At 31.3% G+C, this 25,771-nt stretch overlaps 2 protein-coding genes across 3 annotated transcripts in view; both read left to right on the top strand.

The window, feature by feature from the left end:
• LOC111701321 (protein-tyrosine sulfotransferase) overlaps nt 1-617 on the top strand; it is a 6,664-nt gene extending 6,047 nt beyond the window's left edge. The window contains exon 8 of the mRNA XM_023472555.1: nt 386-617. Coding sequence (XP_023328323.1) covers nt 386-461 — 76 coding nt within the window. The 3' untranslated portion in view covers nt 462-617. The remainder of the gene's footprint in view (nt 1-385) is intronic.
• Nucleotides 618-7,047: 6,430 nt separating this feature from the next.
• LOC111701320 (uncharacterized) lies at nt 7,048-25,201 on the top strand. Of its 2 annotated transcripts, XM_023472553.1 has the most exons (22): nt 7,050-7,156; nt 8,959-9,006; nt 10,390-10,530; nt 10,923-11,006; nt 11,894-11,980; nt 12,325-12,408; nt 12,481-12,501; nt 12,575-12,630; nt 13,304-13,390; nt 13,978-14,049; nt 14,637-14,714; nt 15,175-15,202; nt 16,965-17,069; nt 18,102-18,163; nt 18,856-18,930; nt 19,110-19,208; nt 19,555-19,659; nt 22,437-22,499; nt 23,100-23,199; nt 23,561-23,622; nt 24,529-24,615; nt 25,047-25,201. In XM_023472553.1, exons 1-22 carry the CDS (start codon nt 7,127-7,129, stop codon nt 25,171-25,173), a joined length of 1,701 nt encoding a protein of 566 aa, XP_023328321.1. In that variant the 5' UTR covers nt 7,050-7,126; the 3' UTR covers nt 25,174-25,201. The 2 variants fall into 2 exon arrangements, with proteins under 2 accessions (XP_023328322.1, XP_023328321.1); XM_023472554.1 differs by lacking the exons at nt 23,561-23,622; nt 24,529-24,615; nt 25,047-25,201 and adding an exon at nt 23,266-23,420 and having other exon boundaries at nt 7,048-7,156; nt 23,100-23,221.
• The last annotated feature ends 570 nt before the right edge of the window (nt 25,202-25,771 follow it).

Below are 25,771 nucleotides of genomic sequence, written 5' to 3'. Positions count from 1 at the left end.
AGTTCTGTACTGTACTGCACAGTTCTGTACTGTACTGCACAGTTCTGTACTGTGCTGCACAGTTCTGGACTAAACTCCACAGTTCTGGACTGTACTGCAGAGTTCTGCACTGTACTGCAGAGTTCTGCACTGTACTGCACTGTTCTGCACTGAGTTGCACTGTTCTAAACTGCACTTTACTGTACTGTATTGTCTGTACTGTACCGTACTGATTTGCAATAGTTTGCATTGTCTTACATTGTACTCCAATGATCTGGTATTTACTGCAATGTTCTTTGCTAAACTGTGTTACACTGCGTTGCACTAAGGTCTGTACACTGTACAGTGTACAGCTTTCCTTCTTTGAAGTAATCTTTATTTATCTACTTTTTTTATTTATTTTTAGCGAGGTTCAGAAAAACAAGGATTTCTGGGAGATCAGAGCTAAGCAGTTGGTAGCACAGATGGAAAAGAGAGATTAGGATGTACATTCAGAAACAACAACAACAACAACAACAACAACAACAACAACTAAATTTTTAACTTACACATCAGCGGTATTTTTTAGACATGATAAGTCTAAAGCCTAAAAAGTGATATGCTTATCTCATGTTTGAATTAACACTAAAAGGCTGTAAAGGCCTTACAGTAAAGCTATAGGGTTGCAATGCATGTTAACAGTACAATTTTTCTAGGTTAGCATATATATATTATATATATTGCTAACTTTATTAGGTTTAAAAGGTTAGAAAAAACAAGGTCGGCAAATGTAAAAAAAAATAATATTTTCCTTTAAAAATATTGAGATGAAACTTCAAGAACTTTTTATAGATGTAGTTTTAAGATCTGCAGCTCAAATAACCAAATAAAATGGACTTTTTTAACACTGTCCATCCATTTTACCGTACTGTACCCTACCTTATGCATTAAAAATACTAGAGGAGGGGGCGACAAAAAAAAGGGCAATAAAGTTATTGTGAGTATAAACTATAACTACATTAACATGTTGATGTCATTCTTAAATTTGGTTCTTATCTAGTATATATTTGAATTTAACTAGTGAATTTTGTTAATTGACAGTTTGAGTTTTTTTATCGTCCTAGTTTTCGAAAATGAATGTTTTTTCTTTTATTTTTATGCTATTTTGACTCTTGATAAAACAATCTGTTTACAATCTATTAGTTTGATAAATATGAGATTATTATGATCTTCTGTATTGCAATGATAAGCTGTAACATTTGATAATCGTTGTTAATTGCAATAACATCCATATAACTAGAGTCACAGCTGGCTTTTCTTGTTGGGATGTGATCTATTCAAAAGTGAGAAGAGGTTCGTTTATCCTTAAAATGTGATATTAAAAAAGGCATTAAAAGAAATTAAACATTTTCTAGAGACTTATTTGACAGGATTTAAAATTTCTCTTCAAATACAATCATATCAATCTGTTGTTCATTTTTATAAAAAAGTTTTAATATCAAAAATAATGATTTTTCGCTAGTCAGTTTAATATTGAAATTATTTGTTTTTATTTGAATATAAATATAATACAGTTAAGATTGTACTTCAACTTAATGCCATAATAGGTATTCAATTGTAATTGTTATATTTCGTTAGTATGTATAGAAAACAAACATGGTGTTATACTTTAAACCACTTTGTGATGATTTATTGATTAATTGTGGTTTCAAATGTCTCGGACAGAAAAATGATTTACAATGCATATGATTTATACTTTTCCAAGATTTAAAATTTTTTAATATGTAATATTTTTAAAGAATTTCTATTTTTGATACCTAATTTCTAGTCAACATTGACAGAAATTTTGTTATTGATTTATTTAACAAACTATTTTTTTGGAAGATTTCAAAGTAATGAAAGCAAGTAATAAAAAGATATCTCAATCTTTACGAATACAATGAGTCTCTGCCACAAACTCTGATTTTATAATATTCGCCGACCTTAGATGTGAATTATAAATCCTGTTAGATCAAATAATTTAATTTTGAAATATCAAAGGTTTGCTCCATTAGGTTGCAAAGATATAGGATTTGGAAAATTTGAAATTGTTACAAAGGCTCAATTACTCTGTGACACTATTTTTTATGTTATTCATAAAAAAAAACATCAGAAATCAAAGTTTTAATAAATAGAAAAAATTTCTTAAGTTTTTATTTGTTTTTAAAGCATAACTTTGCACATTTATTTCAAGGGATAAAATATTAAACATTTTGTTTTCTTCTTTTTTTCAACAATTATTGTAATGTGGTTACTAAACTGTAATTTTTGTGATTTAATATTTGTTTATTTTGCTAATTTTTTGTGTATTTTTTCATTCGTTTTTTAAAAACAGACCAAATAAAGACATGAAAAATATATTGAAACTTTAATTTTTAGTTAAGCATCAAGTTTACATGATGACTTCCTTCTCGTGGGAAAATGTTGAGTTTTTCTTTTCCATGTGTTTCTGAGTTTAAAAACTGGTTTAAAAAAGCTGTTTTTATAATACCTTTTCTTATTCTAGTTCCAGTAAAAAATATGAATTGATAGTCTTGATTCATTAGACAAATTCTGTACTCTTTATCGAGCGAGAAAGAACTATTTCGAACTAAAATGTACTTTGTCGAGTACGCATATACTTTAATCAGCTAGAATGTACTATTTCGAGCTAGAATGTACTTTGTCGAGTTAGCATATACTTTAATCAGCGAGAAAGAGCTATTTCGAACTAAAATGTACTTTTTCGAGTCAGCATATACTTTAATCAGCGAGAAAGAACTATTTCGATCTAAAATGTACTTTTTCTAGTAAGCATATACTTTAATCAGCGTGAAAGAACTATTTCGATCTAGATATGTACTTTGTCGAGTTAGCATATACTTTAATCAGCGAGAAAGAACTATTTCGATCTAAAATGTACTTTTTCGAGTCAGCATATACTTTAATCAGCGAGAAAGAACTATTTCGATCTAAAATGTACTTTTTCGAGTCAGCATATACTTTAATCAGCGAGAAAGAACTATTTTGATCTAAAATGTACTTTTTCGAGTCAGCATATACTTTAATCAGCGAGAAAGAACTATTTCGATCTAAAACGTACTTTTTCGAGTCAGCATATACTTTAATCAGCTAGAATGAACGTTTTCGATCTAAAATGTACTTTTTCGAGTAAGCATATACTTTAATCAGCTAGAATGAACTTTTTCGATCTAGAATGTACTTTTTCGAGTGAGCATATACTTTAATCAGCTAGAACGTACTATTTCGAGCTAGAATGTACTTTGTTGTTGTAGAATGTATTATTTAGAGCTAGAATGTACTACATTGAGCTAGAATAAATTATGTAGAGCTAGAATGTATTATGTTGAGCTAGAATGTATTATGTAGAGCTATAATGTATTATATCGAGGTAGAATGTATTCTGTTGAGCTAGAATGTAATTTGTAAAGCTAGAATGTATTATGTTGAGCTAGAATATATTATATAGTGATATAATGTAAATATGTCGAGCTAGAATGTATTATGTAGAGCTAGAATGTATTATGTTGAGCTAGAATGTCCTATATTGAGCTAACATGTACTATATTGAGCTAGAATGTATTATGCTGAGCTAGATTGTACTATATTGAGCTAGAATGTCCTATATTGAGCTAAAAATGTACTATATTGAGCTAGAATGTATTATATTGAGCTAAAAAGTAATATGTCAAAATTTCCAACCTTTCTGGAAATTAACTAATAAAAAGTACTCCAAAAATAGTGCTCGAAACTTAAGACAAGATTTTATTTTCTTGATGTATTATCTTATTTAAACAATAATGACCTCACCTTTCATTAAACATCTATTCGACCTTCTCAACATGTTGTAGATAACACAAATTTTAATCTACGTCGCAATTTGAAATGTTAAATACAAATCAAAATGTTTTTTTATCTATAACGCGCAAAACAAGTAAAAAACTCCATTATTTCAAAATAAGCTTCCAGAAGCTTCTCCGTACTTTTTCAAATAATGGTATTAGCTTTTAAATGATGCTCCACCTTGCACCATTTTTTGACGTACATCCAAAGATACTAAAAATAATTTTGTTAAAATTGGTGATATTTTAAAATTTAGATCACCGACAATACTACGCCTGAAGTTATGTGAGGTTAACAAAAACTTGACCCAAGGGAAGGTTAATGGAAGTTCAAAATTGACAAAATTCGCCAAGAAAATGTCACCTGTTTCAATTTGTGAAAATTCACCAAATAAGAAATGAAAATCCGCGAAATTCTTTTCGTCTAACACAATAAAAAATGGCAACAGTTAAAAGCTAAAATTGTTCGTAAAATCTAAAATAAAGTAACATTTATGACTTCTTAATTTTTCATAAAATATTACTATGGCTTCTACTGCGAACTAGACTGAAGGAGAAAGAAAATTTTATGTAACAGTACAGTGGTACGATTTTGTGACCTTGATTTTACAAACATGTACGAGAAAAGAAATCTCTTCTGTTTACATTTTTGTTCTTCTGAACAGCTCTTGAAGGAGAGAAGTTATGATTGAAAGCATATAATATTTCCATCCTCTACCTGCAATTTATTTTCACTTTAACATTACACATTAAAAATCAAGGTTGTTTCGTCACAAATCGGCGACGACGATTTTCAAGAAACCTTAGAGATATACATCCAATCATTCAATAAAACTACCTCGAACTCATCTTTGTAGAGAAGAACAGAACAGAAACTGAACTTTGGGAGACAGTATTCTATGCAGCGTTTATTCCAAATATATCAAAAACTCTTACGTTATCATAAAATCATAAAATATACGAGAAATAATGCGAATATATTAATGCTAAAATAAATCACAATTTAATATAGGCTGGGTTGATGGTGTATCTATCAATCGCTTAGGTGCCCCTGAGGCCCGTCCATAATATATCAGGATGATGACGTAAAGTGGGAGAGTATAGAAAATATAAACCCTTTAAGATCTCGTACTGTAAAAGCCAATATTATACCCTTAGATTCATACTTCAAGTATCTCAACAATATTTGATGAAAACCTCGGTCTTTTACATCAAACCATTCTTCATTTTGACATATTAACCATTTAGTCGTATCGGATAGTAAACTATAAGGAATGACATGAATTCAGACCCGACTCGAGGTTTTAACAAAATTAATTTCAACTGGATTGTCGGTACCAGGTACATAGTAATCAATCACAAACACTTTAAGGGTTGCTTTATATTATATCTCCGGAGCTAATATCAGGATTTGTGAACTCCTTAATGGTTAATCTCTAACATGGAGAGCTTTATTCATCATATCAGAGTAAGGACGGGTTCAAGGGTCTCCGTTACTCTTTTATTTCTCCTGAACCTTTAAGAATTTAAACCTTCAGCCTGTGATCATTTATATTCAGGAGATGAATTCCACTCTGAATCCAGAACCTTAAACCCACGAAACAAAGGTTTCTATCAGTAAAACAAAAAAAATGGAAATAACTCCCGTATTTCGATTAATTTAGTTAATTTTTTAATACCGGGATTTTTAATGAAAGAAGTTTTTTTTTAATAATTAAAAAGATTTTCTAAAAGCATTGTTCTATATTGTTAAAGAATCAGTAATTAATGAAAAATGCACTGTATGTAATACTATTATCTTTAATATTTTGCTCAGCTAGGAATTAAAAATTTCTAAATATCAAAATTTCTTTATCATTCATTCTTTCATTCATTATTTTCTCTTTTAATCCCTTCTTTTGTTCTTATTTCCATTAATTCTTTCACCGTCCATTTATGCTTCCATTCAATAGCTTTTTAATCAATAAGCAGAACTGACAATATTCAATCGTTAACACTATATAAAGGATTTGGGGTCTGTGACCTTAGAAAAGGTAAAGAGGTTTCAATGCATGTGTATAGTTCAATTTTTCAATTTTATTGAAAAAATTAATTAGGCGTCCCATATCTTTATTTGTCTTATTTCAAGGTCTTTATAAAAATATAGTTTTTAGTTCCGTTGCTAAAATAACAAAAAGTTATCAGCTTTTTTAGATTTTTTCTTACTCTGACTGACCTTTTTACTCGCCTTTTTACAGTGCTGTTATACCCTACCAAATGAATAATAAAAAATAATAGTTTAAAAATTCCTTTAAATTACTTTTGCTTAAAAGTAAAAAAAAATCAAGATGATAGTGTCAAAAATGAGATTGCTAGGGCAAAACAAAAAGAGGAAGCAGAATTAAATCGAATAGAATCACTATAAAGTATTTTTACAATGCATAAAAATATAAAAATATATGTAACATAATTGTAAAACGACAGCTAGAGTGCAGAGTGTAAAGTATAGAGTGTAATGTGCAGTAGAATGTGAACTTTTGATCGAGTAGAGTGTAGCGTGTGTAGCAACATGAGTGAAGAATGTAAATATCTGAGTGTAGATTGTAAAGTCTGGAGTGTAGAATGTAAATTTCGGAGTGTAGAGTGTACATTGTAATGTGTGGAACATAAATTTCGGAGTGTAGACTGTACATTTTAATGTGTGGAACATAAATGTCGGAGTGTAGAGTGTAAAGTGTAATGTGTGGAACATAAATTTCAGAGTGTAGAGTGTAAAGTGTGATGTGTGGAACATAAATTTCGGAGTGTAGAGTGTACATTGTAATGTGTGGAACATAAATTTCGGAGTGTAGAGTGTACATTGTAATGTGTGGAACATAAATTTCGGAGTGTAGACTGTAAAGTGTAATGTGTAGAATGTACATATCTGAGTGTAGAGTGTAGAGTGTAAAATATAGATTTTGTTCATTTAATTCTTCTTGATGTGATAAGGTTTATTTTCGAATTCCTCCAGAGAAAAATACTTGAAAAGTTTACTTTGGTTTGTTTGCACACACCTAGTTAATCTTCTGGTAGAGCTGGGAAATAGTTCTACAGCTTAACTGGAGTATTAAACCATTGTAAGGCATTGTAATTTCCGAGTACTGATAACAATGATTTTTTAATGATTAAATGATCTGTAAACAATCTTATCTGACTACAAACACGGACTTCTAAATTCTTAGCGTCTCTTAATCCTGCAGTAGTTCTAGTTCCTTTCCAGGTCTTGGGTCGTTCATTACATAATCTTCCAACAACATTCTCTCAACATGCGAGGACTTGGCAAAATTCATTTCTCTGTAAGTTTAATTTATTTAAATTCTGAGGTGTCAACTTTGTACGAGATAGAGCTAATCTGCAGATTGAATTTTAAACTGCTTGATCTAGAGATCAACTACGTAGTATTTCCGGGCATCGTTATTATCCCTATTTTTAGATATTTCAGGATTTCTGGCTTTACGAGATATTTCAAACTTAGAATATTTAATCCAACAAAATTCACAGTTTTAAAATATCTGAGGTCTACAACATTGGGTTGCAAAGATATAGGGATTAGAAAATCAGTGTTTGTGGCAAAGACTCACTTTCTTTTGCGTAATTGAACATTTTAATTTCAATTTGTTTTCTTTGATGAAATTATGCAAATTTTTGACAATTATACATTGACAGAAAATATAATTGCCTGAACAAAGCTAAATCAATTGTTAGCGAACGAATAATTGAAAAATTCGATTAAACTTCTATCTTCTTCTACTGCTAGAGAGTCAATTCTGAAAGTTTAAAAACCGTAGTACAACGATTCCCAACTCTACTGGTCTCTGAGATTTCATTATTTTGTGTTTTTTTCTTACTTTTTGCTTTTTCTGATTTCTGAGTAGAAAAAGAAAATTAAACAACTTTCGGGAAAATGTTTATTTGAAAATATTTGGAACGTTTTTTGTCGAAAATTTTCCTAAATATTAGTTTTCAAATAAATCTTTTAAACGTAATGCTAGTTCTTTTCACCTAAAAAATCTATAAATATGAATTAACTGAACTCGTAATATCTTTTAAACGAAACCTTTTTTAATTTCTTTATTATTATAAATTTTATTGATATATATTTATAAAATAAATTACTCAAAACAAATACAAAAAAAATTACTGAAATGTAAAAATATATCTAATTGAAACAAATAAGAAAATTTCAAAGTTTTAACTGACAAAATCTGAAATAATGAATTACACTTTTAAATCTTGGAGAGTACTTGTAATCTAAAGTTACGTCAAAAATCTTTAAATTTTTGTATTTGACCATGGTTTCTCTTAAAAATTAGATTTGACAAGATCCTATTAAAAGTATTCGCTTTCAATTAAGTAAACTCAATACTCATATGCACTAGTGTGCAGTACATATTTACAAGCCCTACATCTCTAACTGACGTACGTTATATTTAAAGTAAACAATTTTTATTTTTATTTATAACCTTTATAGATTAAAATATGCTAAAGAACTTAAGTCTAGTTAAACAGAATATGATAAGAATAAGATCTGATTTTTAACATAATTTTTAATCATTACTGCTTTCTTGTAAAATTACAGAATTAAACGTGTAGGGTGATACATTAAAGATGAGAATAAGGGGGGGAGGAATTAATCGGGTAGACTCTTTGTCAAGAATCTTGCTTTTGGCATATGTCAATCAACAGAAAACTGTTTTTCTTTGATAACAAAATTTGTTAATCTTAACATAAGATTTTAAATTGCTAAATTAAGTGGAAAGTTCAAAAAATAGGCTAAAGATGAGAAACGGGGGGGGGGGAGTCTATCGGATAGATTCTTTGTCAAGAGCTTTTTTTTAAAGTTCAAGGAAAATGTTTTAGCTTTTTATATTAGGCCCTCTACTCTTGCTTTTGTCATATGTCAATCAACAGAAAACTGTTTTTTCTTTGATAACAAAATTTGTTAATCTTAATATAAGATTAGAGTGGTGTTGGGAAATTGTTAAAGGGAGTGTTTGCGAAAATGAAAGGGGGTATACGCTTAATGCGATCGCGAACGCTCCCTATAAATTAAGTGGAAAGTTTAAAAAAATTACTTAATTTTTATTTTTTTTTTCAGGTGAAATACGAGAACAACAAGTTGGATGTTAGGATTCTAGAGTGTCAGGTATTATTCTTTACACACTTTCATAGACAAACAATATAGACAAGTAGTAAACTGATAGACACAGACAAACTGACATAAATACAGACAATAAATATAATGATAGACACAGACAAACTGACATAAATACAGACAATAGATATAATGATTGACACAGAAAAACTGACATAAATACAGACAATAGATATAATGATTGACACTGACATAAATAAGGACAATAAATAAAATGATTGACACAGACAAACTGACATAAATACAGACAATAAATATAATGATAGACACAGACAAACTGACATAAATACAGAAAATAGATATAATGATAGACACAGACAAACTGACATAAATACAGACAATAAATATAATGATAGACAGAGACATCATTACAGACAATAAATAAAATGATTGACACAGACAAACTGACATAAATACAGACAATAAATATAATGACAGACACAGACAAACTGGCATAAATACAGACAATAAATATAATGATAGACACAGACAAACTGACATAAATACAGACAATAGATATAATGATAGACACAGACAAACTGACATAAATACAGACAATAAATATAATGATAGACACAGACAAACTGACATAAATACAGACAATAGATATAATGATAGACACAGACAAACTGGCATAAATACAGACAATAAATATAATGATAAACACAGACAAACTGACATAAATACAGACAATAGATATAATGATAGACACAGACAAACTGACATAAATACAGACAATAGATATAATGATTGACACAGACAAACTGACATAAATAAAGACAATAAATATAATGATAGACACAGATAAACTGACATAAATACAGACAATAGATATAATGATAGACAGAGACAAGCTGGCATAAATACAAACAATAAATATAATGATAGACACAGACAAACTGACATAAATACAGACAATAAATATAATGATAGACACAGACAAACTGACATAAATAAAGACAATAGATATAATGATAGACACAGACAAACTGACATAAATACAGACAAGTAGTAAAATGATACCACAGACAAACTGGCATAAATACAGAGAATATGTGGAACAAGACGGAAAAAATAAATCCGACAAAGTAATAAACAAATACGCGGCAAACAGACATACACATCAACAGACATTTAAAGGGCAAGCTTCATTTTAATAAAAACAATGTCTATACATTATACATAGTGCACAATTTTTAGTTTTTCTTTTGACACTTTTTTATTAATATTTCATAGTCAGGAAATATATTATTTAACGGAGACTCAAAACTTTTGAAGGGTTCTCTTCAGTTCTATTTTAAGTTTTTGGCATTTTAAATCCAAAATTGAATTGAAAAATATGAATAATCCATTATATTTAACTTTCTACCCCAGGGGTTAAAAGATGCTGATTTTATTGGAAAATCAGACCCGTACGTCCAGCTGTATATTCTACCTGGAAACCATCCCCAGCTCAAAACGAAGACGATCAACAACAACCTCAACCCTGTCTTCAACCAGGCGTTCAGCTTCTCGGTAATAAAACATATAATTTTGCCTTGTCCGTCTGTTTGTCGGTTAGAATTCGAAAATGTTGCCCGCAAACATTTTTGATCCTTGAAACTTTTTGTAATCTATCGATGAAAGCAAAGAAAATTTGCAAAATTTCAACTGTTTTTTTTCTACTTAATTATAAATTGACAGCAAAAAAATGTTGAATTACTATTAGAAAAATTAGAGGCATATTATATATACTCCATCCTTCTTCAACTCCTATCAAACCACTATGTCACAAAATCTAGAAACTCTAAATGTAAACTACAAAGCTTTAAATCAATCAGAAACCTTCATTTTCTTTTTAATATATTTTTACATTATGATGTTAATATATTGTTTTTACTGTTTTTTTAACTTTACTTTTGTTTCAGCTGACAAAAACCCAGGTTTTGGCAAAGACCGTGGTTTTCCAAGTTTTTGATTCCGACCTCGGAAAGGATAAACCCCTAGGAGAGGTGATAATTATAACTTAATACTCGTCTCAAACTTTAATTTTCAAATCCCTATATCTATGCAACCAGAGATGAAATTTAAAGAATTTGAGCCGCGGTTTAAATCTGCCAAAGCCCGGTTTAAATTAAGCGCCGGTTTAAATCTTGAAACATTTGATACAATTTTAAGTGAAACCAACCATATTTAACCCGCGGCTTAAATTTAAACCGCCGCTCAAATTCTTTAAATTCGGCCACTGATGGTGTAAACCTTAGATATTTCAAACTTAAATTATTTGTTCCATCAGAATTTATTACAGTTGGAAATATCAAAGGTCTATGAGATCGAGTTTCAAAGATGTATTAGAAAATCAGAATTTGTGTAAAAGACTTAATTCTTTAAAAGAATAGAGTTTGAGTCAAGTATTTCTTTGCTGCTATTTTATTGTCCTTTAAAAATGATTTACACAATTATTATAGAAAAAAAAATAGAAAAGAGCAAGGGATTTAAAGGAATTGAGTCTTTGGAACAAAATCAAATATTTAAACCTCAATATCTTTAGAACTTGATGTTGTAAGTCTTTGATATTTCAAACTCAGATTATTTGATCTAACAGAATTCATAGTTTGAAATATCTAAGGTCTGCAACATTTGGTTCCAAAGATATAGTGATTAGAAAATCAGAGTATGTGGCAAAGACTCAATTCCTTTACGTAAATATCTAATAAGAATGAAGAAGCAGTTTTTAGTTGATGAGAAACATTTTTAAAACATTTTTTTGTTTGTTTTGAAACTTATTTGTAGTTTGTTTAGAAACATGTTTGTTGTGTTGTTTTAAAACATGTTTGTTGTTGTTTGTTTTTAAGCATGTTTGTTGTTTGTTTTTAAAACATGTTTGTTTAATGTTTAGGCCAGATTTGCGCTCCGAGATATGGAAGGGAAGCAGAATGCTGATATCAACTACTGGATCGAACTCACACCAATCACTAATATGCCGGTCAAATAATTATATCTTTATAGGGACTGTACACGTAATTTCAAGCGACACTCCATAATTTCGTTTTTAAATGGCATGTCCGATTTACAGTTTATCGATCTATTACAATTTCCTTCAGTGTTTCTGCAGCAAAAATTTGGAAGTCACTTTTAAAGTGAAACAGCCATTTAAAAAAATCAATATTCAGCTACAAAAATAAGGATATCTAATTGATCCTTGATTGGACAAATATTTAAAGGGTATCTTTGGGAATCTGACATACCACACTTTTAAATTTAGTGTCATTTAATTTACGATATACAGCCCCGTTCAGAAGTAAACTAAAAAAAACTGTATTTTTTCAGCCTGTTCTGAGGCATCGTGCCAGCGTAGTAAGCAATGTAGTGAGTAGGGAGTCAAGTGTTACTAAGAAAGTCTCAAATGTTTCGGTAATTTTTTTATTATTTTTAAAAAATGCAATTTTATAATTTTTTATCTAATTTGTTTTTTTTATATTTCAGTCCTTTCATCCTACAGTGCAGGTAAAAAATAAAGGAGTATTTTATGATTAGATTCTTAACATTTTTTATTGCAATTTTGTGTTAATTTGTGCAGACTGAGACACGTTCCTACTCTAGCACCAGCTCGGAGCATGGTCGAACCAGCCTAAGGTACAAAACGTTAAACAAAAAATGCAATTACATAATATGGAAGATGTTGCACTTTTTCTTGCTTGGAATTGAGTTGAAAGACGTCAACAATGTATTTGGTTGGATTGTTACGTCAATAGGTTTCAATTGGACAAACGATTTCACAATTAACGATTATACAATTAACGATTATACTATTAACGATTATACAATTAACGATTATACAATTAACGATTAAACTATTAATTAATCCCTTAATCTTTAATTAGTTGATGTATGGTTGGACTGAGTGTACATTGTGCATACTTAAAGACCCTTGACTTTGATTGAAAAAGTTTGAACGGGTTTATTAATACATTTAACTTGTCTAATTGATAAGAATTGCCATTTCCGAAGGAATCGAGTACAAAACTCAAATTTGTTAACCTATATTTATTTGCAACCTGGTTGTTTAAACCTTTGATATTTTAAACGTAGAATATTTGTTCAGACAGAATACATAGTTTGACAAATCAAAGGTCTACAATATTATAGGGTTGCAGAAATATTTAAAATTAGACTTTATGGGAAGAACTCAGCTCCTTGTTTCTTGCTTGGAGTTTAAAAACACATTCCCGAAATATGTTATGATTGGTTGACATTAAATTGTTGGTTTAAGATAATCTTTAAGTCGTCTTTTAATATGGTTAAACAGGGAGCTGAACAGTCGGTTGGAGAACGTAGTGGCGCAGAACAGGAAGTTTGAAGATGTAGACACCAAGCTTATCATCAACCTTCTCAGGTATACAGTACACAGTACACAGTGCATAGTACACAGTACATGGTTAGCTTGAAGATGTAGACACCAAGCTCAACATCAACCTACTCAGGTATACAGTACACAGTACACAGTACGCAGTACACAGTAAACAATGCACAGTACAGGGTTAGCTTGAAGATGTAGACACCAAGCTTATCATCAACCTACTCAGGTATACAGTACACAGTAAACAGAACGCAGTACACAGTACGCAGTACACAGTAAATAGTGCACAGTACAGGATTAGCTTGAAGATGTAGACACCAAGCTTATCATCAACCTACTCAGGTATACAGTACACAGTACATAGTACGCAGTACATAGTACACAGCACATGGTTAGTTTGAAATTGTAGACCCCAAGCTTAGCATCAACATTCTCAGGTATAAGAACAGTAAACTTATCATTCGTAATACCGAACTCACTTCGAAATTATGATATTCTTTTCAAAATTGCAATACATTCCTGATATACTGTTTCTTAATTTAGATATGATAAGTTATGGATTCTTCTAATTGTAATGTGGAAACCAATGACAATAAAGATTATATTATTTTTTATTATTTTAGCAAGAAAGTGCACGCGCAGATGAACAGTGATGTTGTTCTGACTAAAATGGAACATCATATTCAACCTCTTAGGGATACAGGACTATTATAGCAACATAGGATACAAGACTATTATAGTGTTCATTATATAGAGAACTATCATATCTTAGGAATACAGGACTATTATAGCAACATAGGATACAAGACTATTATAGTGTTCATTATATAGAGAACTATCATATCTTAGGGATACAGGACTAATCATAGCAGCATAGGATACAAGACTACTATAGCAACATAGGATACCAGGCTATTATAATGTTCATTGTATAGAGAACTATCATATCTTATGAATATTGGACTATTATATCAACATAGGATACAAGACTATTATAGTTTTAATTGTATAGAGGACTATCATATCTTAGAATGCATGCAGATACAAGACTAGTGTACAATAGCTTCAAAACGATCATGATGAACATTAGTCTAGAAATTGTGAATTAATTATAACTTTGTGAACAATAACATTAAAAATAAAATAGAAATTCTTTTAACAAAATCATTTCGATCAAAGGTCGATAAATTTCAAAAAATGGTATATAGGTGTGACCTGACCTGAGAGCGTGACAAATAGTTTAATAAAATTATAAAGATGAAATATTCCTGTTGATCTGAAGGGATGAATATAAGATCCTTGCTGAGCTGAATGCTGAAATTGAAATCCTGAAAAGGGAAAACGATGTTCTTAACACCAGGTATAAAGAATACAGTTATAGGCAAACCTTCTCTTTAAGCAAACTTTAAAATTAAAAGGTTTAATGCGGACTGTTTGCTGGTTTCTTTGTATTTTATAAGCGTCAAAACGGTTAAACCGATCGGGCCCAAATTTTTTGTGGTATCTTGCCCCTAGAAATGTTTATGGTCGGTCGAAAGTTTGACATGGCTTTGCAGCTATAGTAAAGGAGAAAACACTTTAATTTCAAAGACTGAACTTTAAATCTTCTACGCAAACGTAAAAATGCTTTCTATTTGCTGGGTTTTTTTTTGTATTCAATAAACGTCAAAAGTGCTAAACCGATCGGGCTCGAACTTTTTGTGGTATCTCACATGAGCGCGCTCCTTAGAAGGTTTATGGTCGGTCGAAATTTTGAATATGGTTTTGTGAATAAAAGAGAAAACTTATTATTTGTTGATAAGATATTTTTATATTTTCAGGACTCATGAGATCAAGGAGAGGCTGATGGTAAGAGCTAGAATAAATCTACATGAATCAGATAAAATTGCTCAAATTTGAAGAAGAAAACATTTTTTAGAAGAACAAATAGATAATAATTTATAAAACAAGGAATCGGATATAGGAAGGATTGATGATCAGTATGTTAAGGGAAGGGTGGAGAAGAAGGAAGGAAGGATTGATAATAAATATCTTAAGGGGGGGATTTTTAATGACCATGTTTAGGAAAGGACGAAAAAGAAGGATTGATTGATGTTCAGTATATTAAGGGAAGTACGGAGAAATAGGAAGGATTGAAGATAATTATGTTTAGGAAAGGATGGTGAAGTAGGACGGATTGAAGATTATTCTGTTTCGGAAAGGATGGTGAAATAGGAAGGATTGAAGATTATTATGTTTAGGAAAGGATGGTGAAATAGGAAGGATTGAAGATTATTATGTTTCGGAAAGGACAGTGAAGTAGGAAGGATTGATGATCACTATGTTCAGGGAAAGACGGAGAAATAGGAAGGATTGAAGATAATTATGTTTAGGATAGGACGATGAAGTAGGAAGGATTGAAGATATTTATGTTTCGAAAAGGATGGTGAAATAGGAAGGATTGAAGATAATTATGTTTAGGAAAGGATGGTGAAATAAGAAGGATTGAAGATAATTATGTTTAGGAAAGGACGATGAAACTAATTATGTTTCGAAAAGGACGGAGAAATAGGAAGGATCGAATATAATTATGTTTAGGAAAGGACGAAGAAGTAGGAAGGATTGAAGATTATTATGTTTAGGAAAGGATGGTGAAATAGGAAGGATTGAAGATTATTATGTTTCGGAAAGGACAGTGAAGTAGGAAGGATTGATGATCACTATGTTCAGGGAAAGACGGAGAAATAGGAAGGATTGAAAATTATTATGTTTAGGAAAGGATGGTGAAATAGGAAGGATTGAAGATTATTATGTTTCGGAAAGGACAGTGAAGTAGGAAGGATTGATGATCACTATGTTCAGGGAAAGACGGAGAAATAGGAAGGATTGAAGATAATTATGTTTAGGAAAGGACGGTGAAGTAGGAAGGATTGAAGATAATTATGTTTAGGAAAGGACGGAGAAGTAGGAAGGATTGATGATCACTATGTTCAGGGAAGGACGGAGAAGGAGAATGGATTAATGATTAGTTAGGGAAGGGAAGGGTGGAGTAGACGGAAAGAAGGATAGATAATCAATATAAGAAGGAAGGATTTATGATGACTATGTTTAGGGAATGACGGAGAAGAAGTATGGATTGTTGTTTAGTTTGTTTACGGAAGAATGGAGAAGGAGGAAGGATTGATATTCAGAAAGTTTAGGAAAGAGTGGAGAATTAGGAAGGATTGATATCAGTATATTAAGGGAAGGACGAATAAGGAGGAAAAATTGATAATCACTAAGTTCAGGGAAGGATGCATAAAGGAGGAAGGATTAATGATTACTACGTTCAGAGAAGGAGGGAATGATTAAAGATCAGAACTTTAAGGGAAGGACCAAGAAGTAGGAAGAATTCATGATCAGTATGTTCTGGTTAGGACGGAGAAAAAAAAAGGATTGATGATCAGTATGTTCAGGAAAGGACGGAGAAGGAGAAAGGACTGATGATCAGTATGTTCACGGTAGGACAGAGAAGGAGGAAAGATTGAAAATCACTATGATCAGGGAAGGATGTAGAAGGTGGTAGGATTGATGGTCACTATGTTCAGGGTAGGACGGAAAGAAAGGATTGATGAGTATATTATATTTTTAGGGAAGGACGGAGAAAGAGGAAGGATTGATGATTACTGTGAGAGATATGGAAGGAAAGCTGCATCAAATGCAACTGGAGAGAGATACAGTTGAAACCAGGAAGCAGGTATAATGCTAAGGAATTGATTCTTTCCCACGCATTAAAATTTTCCTATTGCTATGTCTTTGCAACTTGCTAATGGTGTAAACTTTTGATATTTCAAACTTAAATTATTTGATCCAACTGAATTCAAAGTTTGAAACATTTAAGATCTACGACATTTTGTTGCAATGACATAAGAATTAGACAATCAGAATTTGTGGCAAATACACCATTTCCTTTTGGAGCAAAAATCAACTTTTCCAATAGAAAAAATATCACAGAAGAATTTCTTTGAGCACGATAGAGCTATACAAATTTTCAAATATCATTACAATCGAGTTTCGGTCAACACATATTTTAGCAACCTGGGCACTCTAGGCTGTAGTAAATTTGAATTCGAACAGGACCTGCCCAGTTTGTACCGGCCTACCAGATAACAGAGTGTACTGACCAGATTCAATGGTAGCCATATTCTGTACAGAACGTCGTCCTAACCAGACTAACATACGTGCAGGGGTCAATTTTCTTGGCATAGTCCCGTCGGAGGGCTAACTATGACAACTCCCATGGCGCGTTCAGACTTTTTACAGTACCCGGTCTAATCCTAGGCCTATTTGACCGACCCCACTGGCTTAGTCCACCGTGTGGGATCAGCTTTAGGTAATAAAAAGACGAGGTTGAACAACTTCTTGAAGAAAACTGTGTTTAAACATACAGTTCGTTCAACATTTATTAAATCTGATCCCTGAACATAATTATTGTTTTTTAAAAGGGGATTGTAAGCGTAAATTTATGCGTAATTTCAATGCAAAGATTGCAATGCAAAGCTTTGTCTGATTCAAGAATAAATTAGATATCCACGTGTTTGTTTATTTAAACTGTTAAATTTAATTTGTGGTTTCTCTGCACAAGGGACTAGCGCATTTCTTGCTTATAAGAAAAAATGGAAAAATTCACATTTTTTGTGTCAGATTAAGGTTTCAATTGCTAGCTTAGCTTTGCATGAAGAGTCATTTAAAATTACGTTTACAGTCTCTTTAAAATATGAATTTTTAGACTTATGAATTGCACCTGGAGGAGGCCAGAGGTCAACTCAACGCAGTTCTTAATCAACTCAAGTAATATCTATTTTAAAGGGATTTTTCTCAAATTCTGAAAAAAGGTTAAGAATCAAGTATCAGGATTTGACAAATTTTTGTGCTTCTAGCTGCTATAATATATACAGAGAATTTGAGACTCACAATCAGGAACAAATTTATCAAAGGAATTGAGCCTTTTCACAAAATTAAATTGTCTAATCCCCATATCTTTGCAACCTGATAGTGTGAAAACTTGAATTTTTCTATCTGACAGAATTCATAGTTTGAAATATCTAAGGTCTACGAAATTGGGCTCCAAAGATATAGGGATTAGAAAATTAGAGTTTGTGGCAAGGACTAAATTTCTTTGCCTGGGCTGACCAGCTGGCGTGACAGTACCTGGCAATAACCGGTTTGTTTTATGCAAATTCAAGATTGCATTCAGATATATTTTCTCCAATACTCTTTACAGATACATCAGATCAAAATAAGAATATAACTCGTCAAATCCTAATCTAATTATTGAAATCGTCTTTGTTTAGTTTTCTTATACCATTTATCTAAGTTTGATTATTTGCTCATTAAAACCATTTATCTTTGAGGGAAACGTGTGTGAAAGTCGTCTTATCTGTATTCTGCATATTGCATATCATTAAATTTCATGACTTGTTCGTGTTTATTTCTAATTTGATAAAACTTTGACTAAAATCTAAAATGTCTAACTTTTAAAGGGCGCTGCGCCTAGACCAGGGAAGGTGGGAGGGAGAACTAACTCTTGTTAATGAGAAGTTTAACCTCTGCGGACTGTAAGTATAAAATATCAAAATATTATCTATAAATGATTTATTATTAATAAATGATAATTGTTTTTACCCCTCATGGCTAAATATGCCATAAATTCTATGATTTTTAGATAAAGATAATGTAAAGAACAGCCTCCCTTGAGTTACGTTGACAGTCTCTTTAATTTTGTTTATTTTATCAGTGAGAGGCAGCGTATGATGTCGTCTTACTCTGCTGAGTTTGAGAGTGAGATTGAGTGCCCTACCATCTACTGGGATATCGTTAATGACTACACTAAAAAGTAATCACAATAATAAAGATCATTTTTTATTAAATAAAAATACAATAATAATAAACATTTGGTAATAAAATTAAACGAAAGGAAAAACATTTTTACTCTTTACTCTTCTAAAAATTGCACAAACGAATGTAATTTAGCAGTCGGCAGAAAATTGTGGACGAATTGTCGTCTTTTTTATCTAATATAGCCTTAACTGCTTTATCTCCTAAACTTTAAGGCAAATATTAAGAAATGAATTAGTAATAAATAACAAAATCAGGAGCAAAATTCCATGATTAAAACTGAAGAAAAAAGGCGAGAAATATTCTACTGTTGTCTGGTTCCCACTGTAATTAACTGATTCTAGGATGGATGATGAGGTGGCCAGCCTGAGGGAGATGTACCTCAGCTACAACAACGAGATCAAGGGCCTCGAGGGCAGGGAGATCGCCAGGCTCAGCACATCTATGCAGTAAGTGAATTACACGATGTAGGGTTTGGTTAGGCCTTCTGAGCGCTGCGGCTAAAACAGGGTAGGGGCGGAGTGCGGCGATTTTACTGTGGAAAAGTTTTTTCTCCATTAATATCAAAATGATAGACTGCAGAGAGCAGACCAATAGGACGGACTGACATAGATCTAGACAACACTTTTTTAATGCTGGATCGTCCTTGATTTTAAAGTGTCGCAAAGCCTTGGCCTTCGTAACTACAAAGAATTAAATGTCATAGTTTTCATCAATTTTTGCGCCAGAGCTCAAAATCTTTTGACACAACGGCATAGCATAAGATGACTTATTGTACAATCCAAACTAAACCAAAGTCTTCTATAGAGCCGGAATCTTTTGGATGAAATACATCTGGATATCGAGTCACGGAAGTTCGTAATAAGATTTTGACCCCACTGGAGACCACCGGAGGGATTTCATTTTTACTGGAGGGGTTTGAAAAATGCTTTTTACAATTTAAAACTTTACGCAGGGTGATTTACATTCCACTGCAGGAGGGATTCATTATCTTTCCAGGGGTTTATAATTCCACTGAAGGGATTCAGATATCCTTCCAGGGTGTTTATAAATCCCCTGGAGGGATTCAGATATCCTTCCTATGGGTTTATAATTCCTCTGGAGGGATTCAGTATCTCGTCATGTTTGTGGTCTTGAGTTTTCCTCAAAGTTTACTTTTCATTTTCATTTAAGCTCATATTTTTTTCTTCTAGAGTATATTTTAATTTTCCTCCTCAAATAATATTTAATTTTTTCTCATTTTTTACTTTTCAGCAAAGTTAACACTTCATTATTCCTTCATCATTGTGTTTGTTTTATTTTCTCCTCATTTCCTTGGCGTTTACCCAGCAATTTAGCAATTTTTTATAGTTTTCCTCGTAAAGTATTCTTTATTTTTCTTTATCTATTATTATTCATTCTTCATTCTTCTTCTAATTTAATATTTTACTCAACTTGTTTCTCCAAGTTGGAATACAAATTTACAAAGCGAATTCTTGTTTTAAACTTTTCAAGTTTTCTACATCTCAAACTAGTTTTAACAGCTTACGTACATGCCCCCTACTTCGTTATTAACCATACTACCTACTTTATAGGCTTCTCCCTCTTTCTGTGATATTTTTCTCTTTTGTCTTCGGCGCCCTTTTCTTTAATCTTCAGCTTTCTTTCTTCTTTGCGTTGGAATCCATTATTGTGTGGAATAGGAAGACCACATATAAACAATCTTGTGTGTATTTAATGTTGTAAAGGAAATAGTTTAACCCATAGATTAAAAACCAACTCATTAAGTGAAATGATTTCATATTTATTGAACTATTAAAAACTTGAACCATGAGTCTAACATGCAGTCTACTTTCTTTTTTAGTTTTATGAATCCATCTGTTTCTCACCTTTCTTGTAATATTGCTTCTTTATCTATTTTCCTAAACTTTTCCTTTTTATTTTTAATTAACTACGTATATCAAAATATTTTTAGTTCACTTTTTACTTTTTTATACATTGAGAACCAATAAAATATAAGATACGAAGACGACATGAAATTAAATATGAAGTGTATTTAATGTTACAACGCAAATAGTTTTACTAGTAATTCTTATTGAATCACTTATTAAATGGAATTGGTCTGTTTACACTGAACAATTGCTGTGTATCATGTTCATTGGACTATTTAAAGTCAAAACTTGAGTCTAAAAGTCTTCTTCCAGAGTTTTATTGTTATCACTGTAAGTAGAGGATTAAATTTTAGAATTGTAATAAGAGGTGAAACTAGACAGGTTTAGACAGATTCTTAGCTAGAGTTATTCCTTGAGTGCTTTTTCTTTTTCATCTTGCAAAAACAAGGATTTTACTAAATTGAAATTAAATTGAAATAGGATTGTACATGATTGTATCTCATACAGTGAGATCCAGAAAACTGTGGAATAAGAAGACGACTTTAAGACTCAAGTTCTGTTTTAAGATTTAGTTAATAAGTTAATTTTATTTGAAGCTACTGAATGTGTAATTTCTTATAAAAAAAATTTGCTAGAATTTCCGTCACCTATGCAAATTGCGCAAGAATTATTGGAAAATGTAAAATTTAAATTTAAAATCTATCCTGGAAAATTAATTTATGCATGTCTAAAAAGGAATTTAGCTCCAAATTTTAAAATATTTGATTTTAAATATCTGTATTTCAATTCAAATTTGATCTAGAATTTAACAGTGTTCATATCTGAATTAGGGTTTTTATTTCTTATTTCGAGATTAATTTAATTGAATTGAATTACGGTACATGACAGTACGTCCCGGGTACATGACGGTACGTCGTGGGTATATGAGGGTACACTACGGAACATGACAGTTCGCAACGGTACCCCGGAACTTACAAGATTTGGATCGATGCTCATTGTTCAGCAAAACAATTCCTAAGTTTAATTATAAGTTTGGTATAACAATGGTAATCCTATCTTGAAAGTGACCTTTATACAATATATTTTAAACAGATTTTGAAAGATTTAGAAAACTTCAAAGAATATTAATTTGAATCAAAATGAATTGTATGAAAGACACAATTTCTAGAACTTAGAGTGCATTAATACTTTCAACTATTCTTCGGAAGATTTTACTAAATGAAACACATTTATCTACAGAATTTATTTAACAATTTAAGAAAAATAGTTACTGCCACCAATGTTTCCATGTTTCTCTAAACCCCGCTGTTCAGAAAACTATGTCAAATTGGTGATTAATTTATAAAAATGTTTAGTGATGTTGGATCCAACTACGGGGATGTATCTGGAGTTATTGGAGAACTAGAGATCGTTAAAAAGTATTTTAATTAGTATCATTATTATCCATGTTAACTTTATTTTAATATTATTTTACTTCAATTGCAATAACTTTTTTACCATTATTACTTTTAATATTTTTTACTATTATCATTAATACTGTTATCATCATAATTTTAGCACTAGTATTGATATCATTATCATCATTGTCAGTATTATCATAGTAATCCTAATATTCTTTTTAGATCTATCTATCTATCTATCTATCTAACTTAATTAAATAGTATTTTTAAATGTTTTTAATACTTATTGCCTACATCTATCAATTTATCTCTCTATATATCTTTTTATCTATCTATTTATCTATCTATTTATCTATTTATTTATCTATCTATGTATCTATATATTTCTCTATCTATCTCTCTATCTTTCTTTCTATCTTTCTATCTATATATTTATTTATCTTTCTATCTATTTATCTATCTATTTTTCTATCTATCTATCTTTGTATCTATCTATCTTTGTATCTATCTATTTATATATCTATCTATTTATCTATTTACCTATACTTCTATTTATCTATCTAGCTATCTAATCTATCTATCTATCTATCTCTCTATTAATCTCTTAATGTTGTTTAGACGAATGCTTGAGCTGGAGATGGATAAACTGACAATACGACAGAAGATATTTGAGATTAGGTTTGCTCTGGATCAGGAGGAAGCTCTCTTCCATGCTCAGGTCAGTACAGGGTGTACCAGAGGTCAGTACAGGGTGTACCAGAGGTCAGTACAGGGTATACCAGAGGTCAGTACAGGGTGTACCAGAGGTCAGTACAGGGTATACCAGAGGTCAGTACAGGGTGTACCAGAGGTCAGTACAGGTTGTACCAGAGGTCAGTACAGGGTGTACCAGAGGTCAGTAAAGGGTGTACCAGAGGTCAGTAAAGGGTGTACCAGAGGTCAGTACAGGGTGTACCAGAGGTCAGTACAGGGTGTACCAGGAATACAGGGCGAATAGTTGGAATAATTGGTTAAACTACTTCTCTCTATTTCAAAATCTCACCTGGCATAATTATATTTTATTTATTTTTTGTTTCTAGTTTTCTGCCAAGGACGGAGCTCTAGCTTATCTGAAAACTGAATATGAAGCTATGAGGAAAAAGTAAGTTTTTTTTATCCCGAAATCTACCAAACAATTGCTCATTATGTCGGTAAATAAATTGTTTTGTTAGCTTAAATTCAAATAATTTGTTGTTTAGCTCTTGCATATCAATTAAAATGATGTTTTGATTTAATTAGTCTCACTCTCAAGGATAAAAAAAAAAACAATGTTTACAAATAACTTAGTTGATTCATATTTTATAAAATGTTTTGTATTATTTACGATCAAGAATTGGTCCCGTATTTTTTAATTTTATTTTTTAATTGCACTGCTGACGTTTACATTTAAAGAGTGACATGTCCGATTCAACACACTACTTTAAAACCTTTGTATGATCATCTATTTTTATATGTTACACCACACTTTAAATTTAAAAGTCTCTGTTTATGTTGTTTTAAGTACAATCCTTTTCAAACTTTTTCGATCAAGGATAAAATTATCAGAATTAATAACTGTTCAATCTATATAGAGAAACGGTGATATTTTCACACTATTGATCTGACAAAGGTTTAAATGGTATTTTTGTAAATCGGACATTCCCGTCTCTTTACATTTATTTCAAGGAAGGACAACATTTCTCAAAAATGCAGAAAAGGTGTTCTTCAAAAAATATTTAAATGGAAATAATATTGGGGGGGGGGGGGAGCGCATTTATATTAATTTAAACAGCATCTTTAGAGGAATTCATGGGATGTTTTAAAGAGTTTCGATTTGGCTTTCTGCCTTAGTTTGCCATTGCTCTTTAGTACAAACTGACTGAAATATCTTTAATACAAACTAACTGAAATATCTTTAATACAAACTAACTGAAATATATTTAATACAAACTGACTGAAATATCTTTAATACAAACGGACTGAAATATCTATGAAAAAAGGTTTTCAAATAATTATTATTTCCGTCCAGATTCTTCAACAAGCTCGCCAGGGCGGAGCAGACAGAGGTCTTCAGATATTCCAAAATTGTTGGAGACGAGGAGGAGATTATGAAGAGGTAAATAGACAAGAATAGACAAGAATAGACAAGACAATAAAAGAGAAGAATAGACGATAATAGACAAGAATACAATACACTGAAAGACAAGAAAAGAATATACAAAACTAAGCAAGAGACAAGATAACATAAAAATAGACAAGACAACACAGCACAATAACTGACAAGAATAAGAAGAAGACACTGAAAGACAAGAAAATAACATGCAATTAAATGCAAGAAAACAATATACAAGCAAGACAAGATAACACACAAAAAGACAAGACAAGAAAACACAAGATTAGACAGTACAAGAGAAGATAAGACAAGAATGTATAAGACAAGACTTAAAAGATCCGGTGGTTTCGTATTTGATTCATTGATTGATTGATTAATTGATTGATTGATTGGTTGATTGATTGATTGATTGATTGAAATGATTATCTGTAAAGGAAGGCGGACAGGTTTGAGAGTGGAGATAGGAAGGTGGTGGTTGGACTCTCCTTGACTCCGATGCACTCCTCCCATGGAGAATTTACAGGATGGAATATTGACGAACATATTGAACCTGTTCATTAAACGCTTTACAATACACGTTTATACTGAACACCTTAACCCAGTTCATTAAGTGTTGTACAATAGACGTGTGCTGTGTACTGAACACCTTAAAACAATGAACATTTAACACCTTATATCAGTTCTCTGAAATCTGTATATTAAATGTGCACAATGTACAATTAATATCTTGAACCTTTTTAAAATATCTGTACAATACACATGTTCAGAGCCCAAAACTTAAGACAGGGTATCGTTATGAAAACCAGTTTTGAAACCCGGGTTTCAAGAATGGGGTTAGGCAGTTTTGTGGATATCAATATTTTTGTTGTGAAATATTATTTTATTAAGTTTCTCCATATTCTTCATTTTTTAAAATTTCTTAAATCAAAATCTACACAATTGCCAAGACCCCAAAAAGGAAACTCGGGAGTTTCGTTCAACGATACTCTTTTAAATTTCGGGCTCTGGGAAAATTTGGACTATTGCTTGTTCAGTACACGTGTACACAATATTTGTACATGTTGCCGATACCACTTTTTCTTATTCCATGCGGAAATGCAACAAGGGATGTCAGTGTACTAGACAAAACTAGCTCACTTGTACATACAACTAAGTTGTA

Source organism: Eurytemora carolleeae, unplaced genomic scaffold, assembly GCF_000591075.1.
Source record: "Eurytemora carolleeae unplaced genomic scaffold, Eaff_2.0 scaffold455, whole genome shotgun sequence".
Lineage (NCBI taxonomy): Eukaryota > Metazoa > Arthropoda > Copepoda > Calanoida > Temoridae > Eurytemora > Eurytemora carolleeae.
The sequence above is the reverse complement of the archived record's forward strand: the minus strand, read 5'-3'. Positions and strand labels throughout refer to the sequence as shown.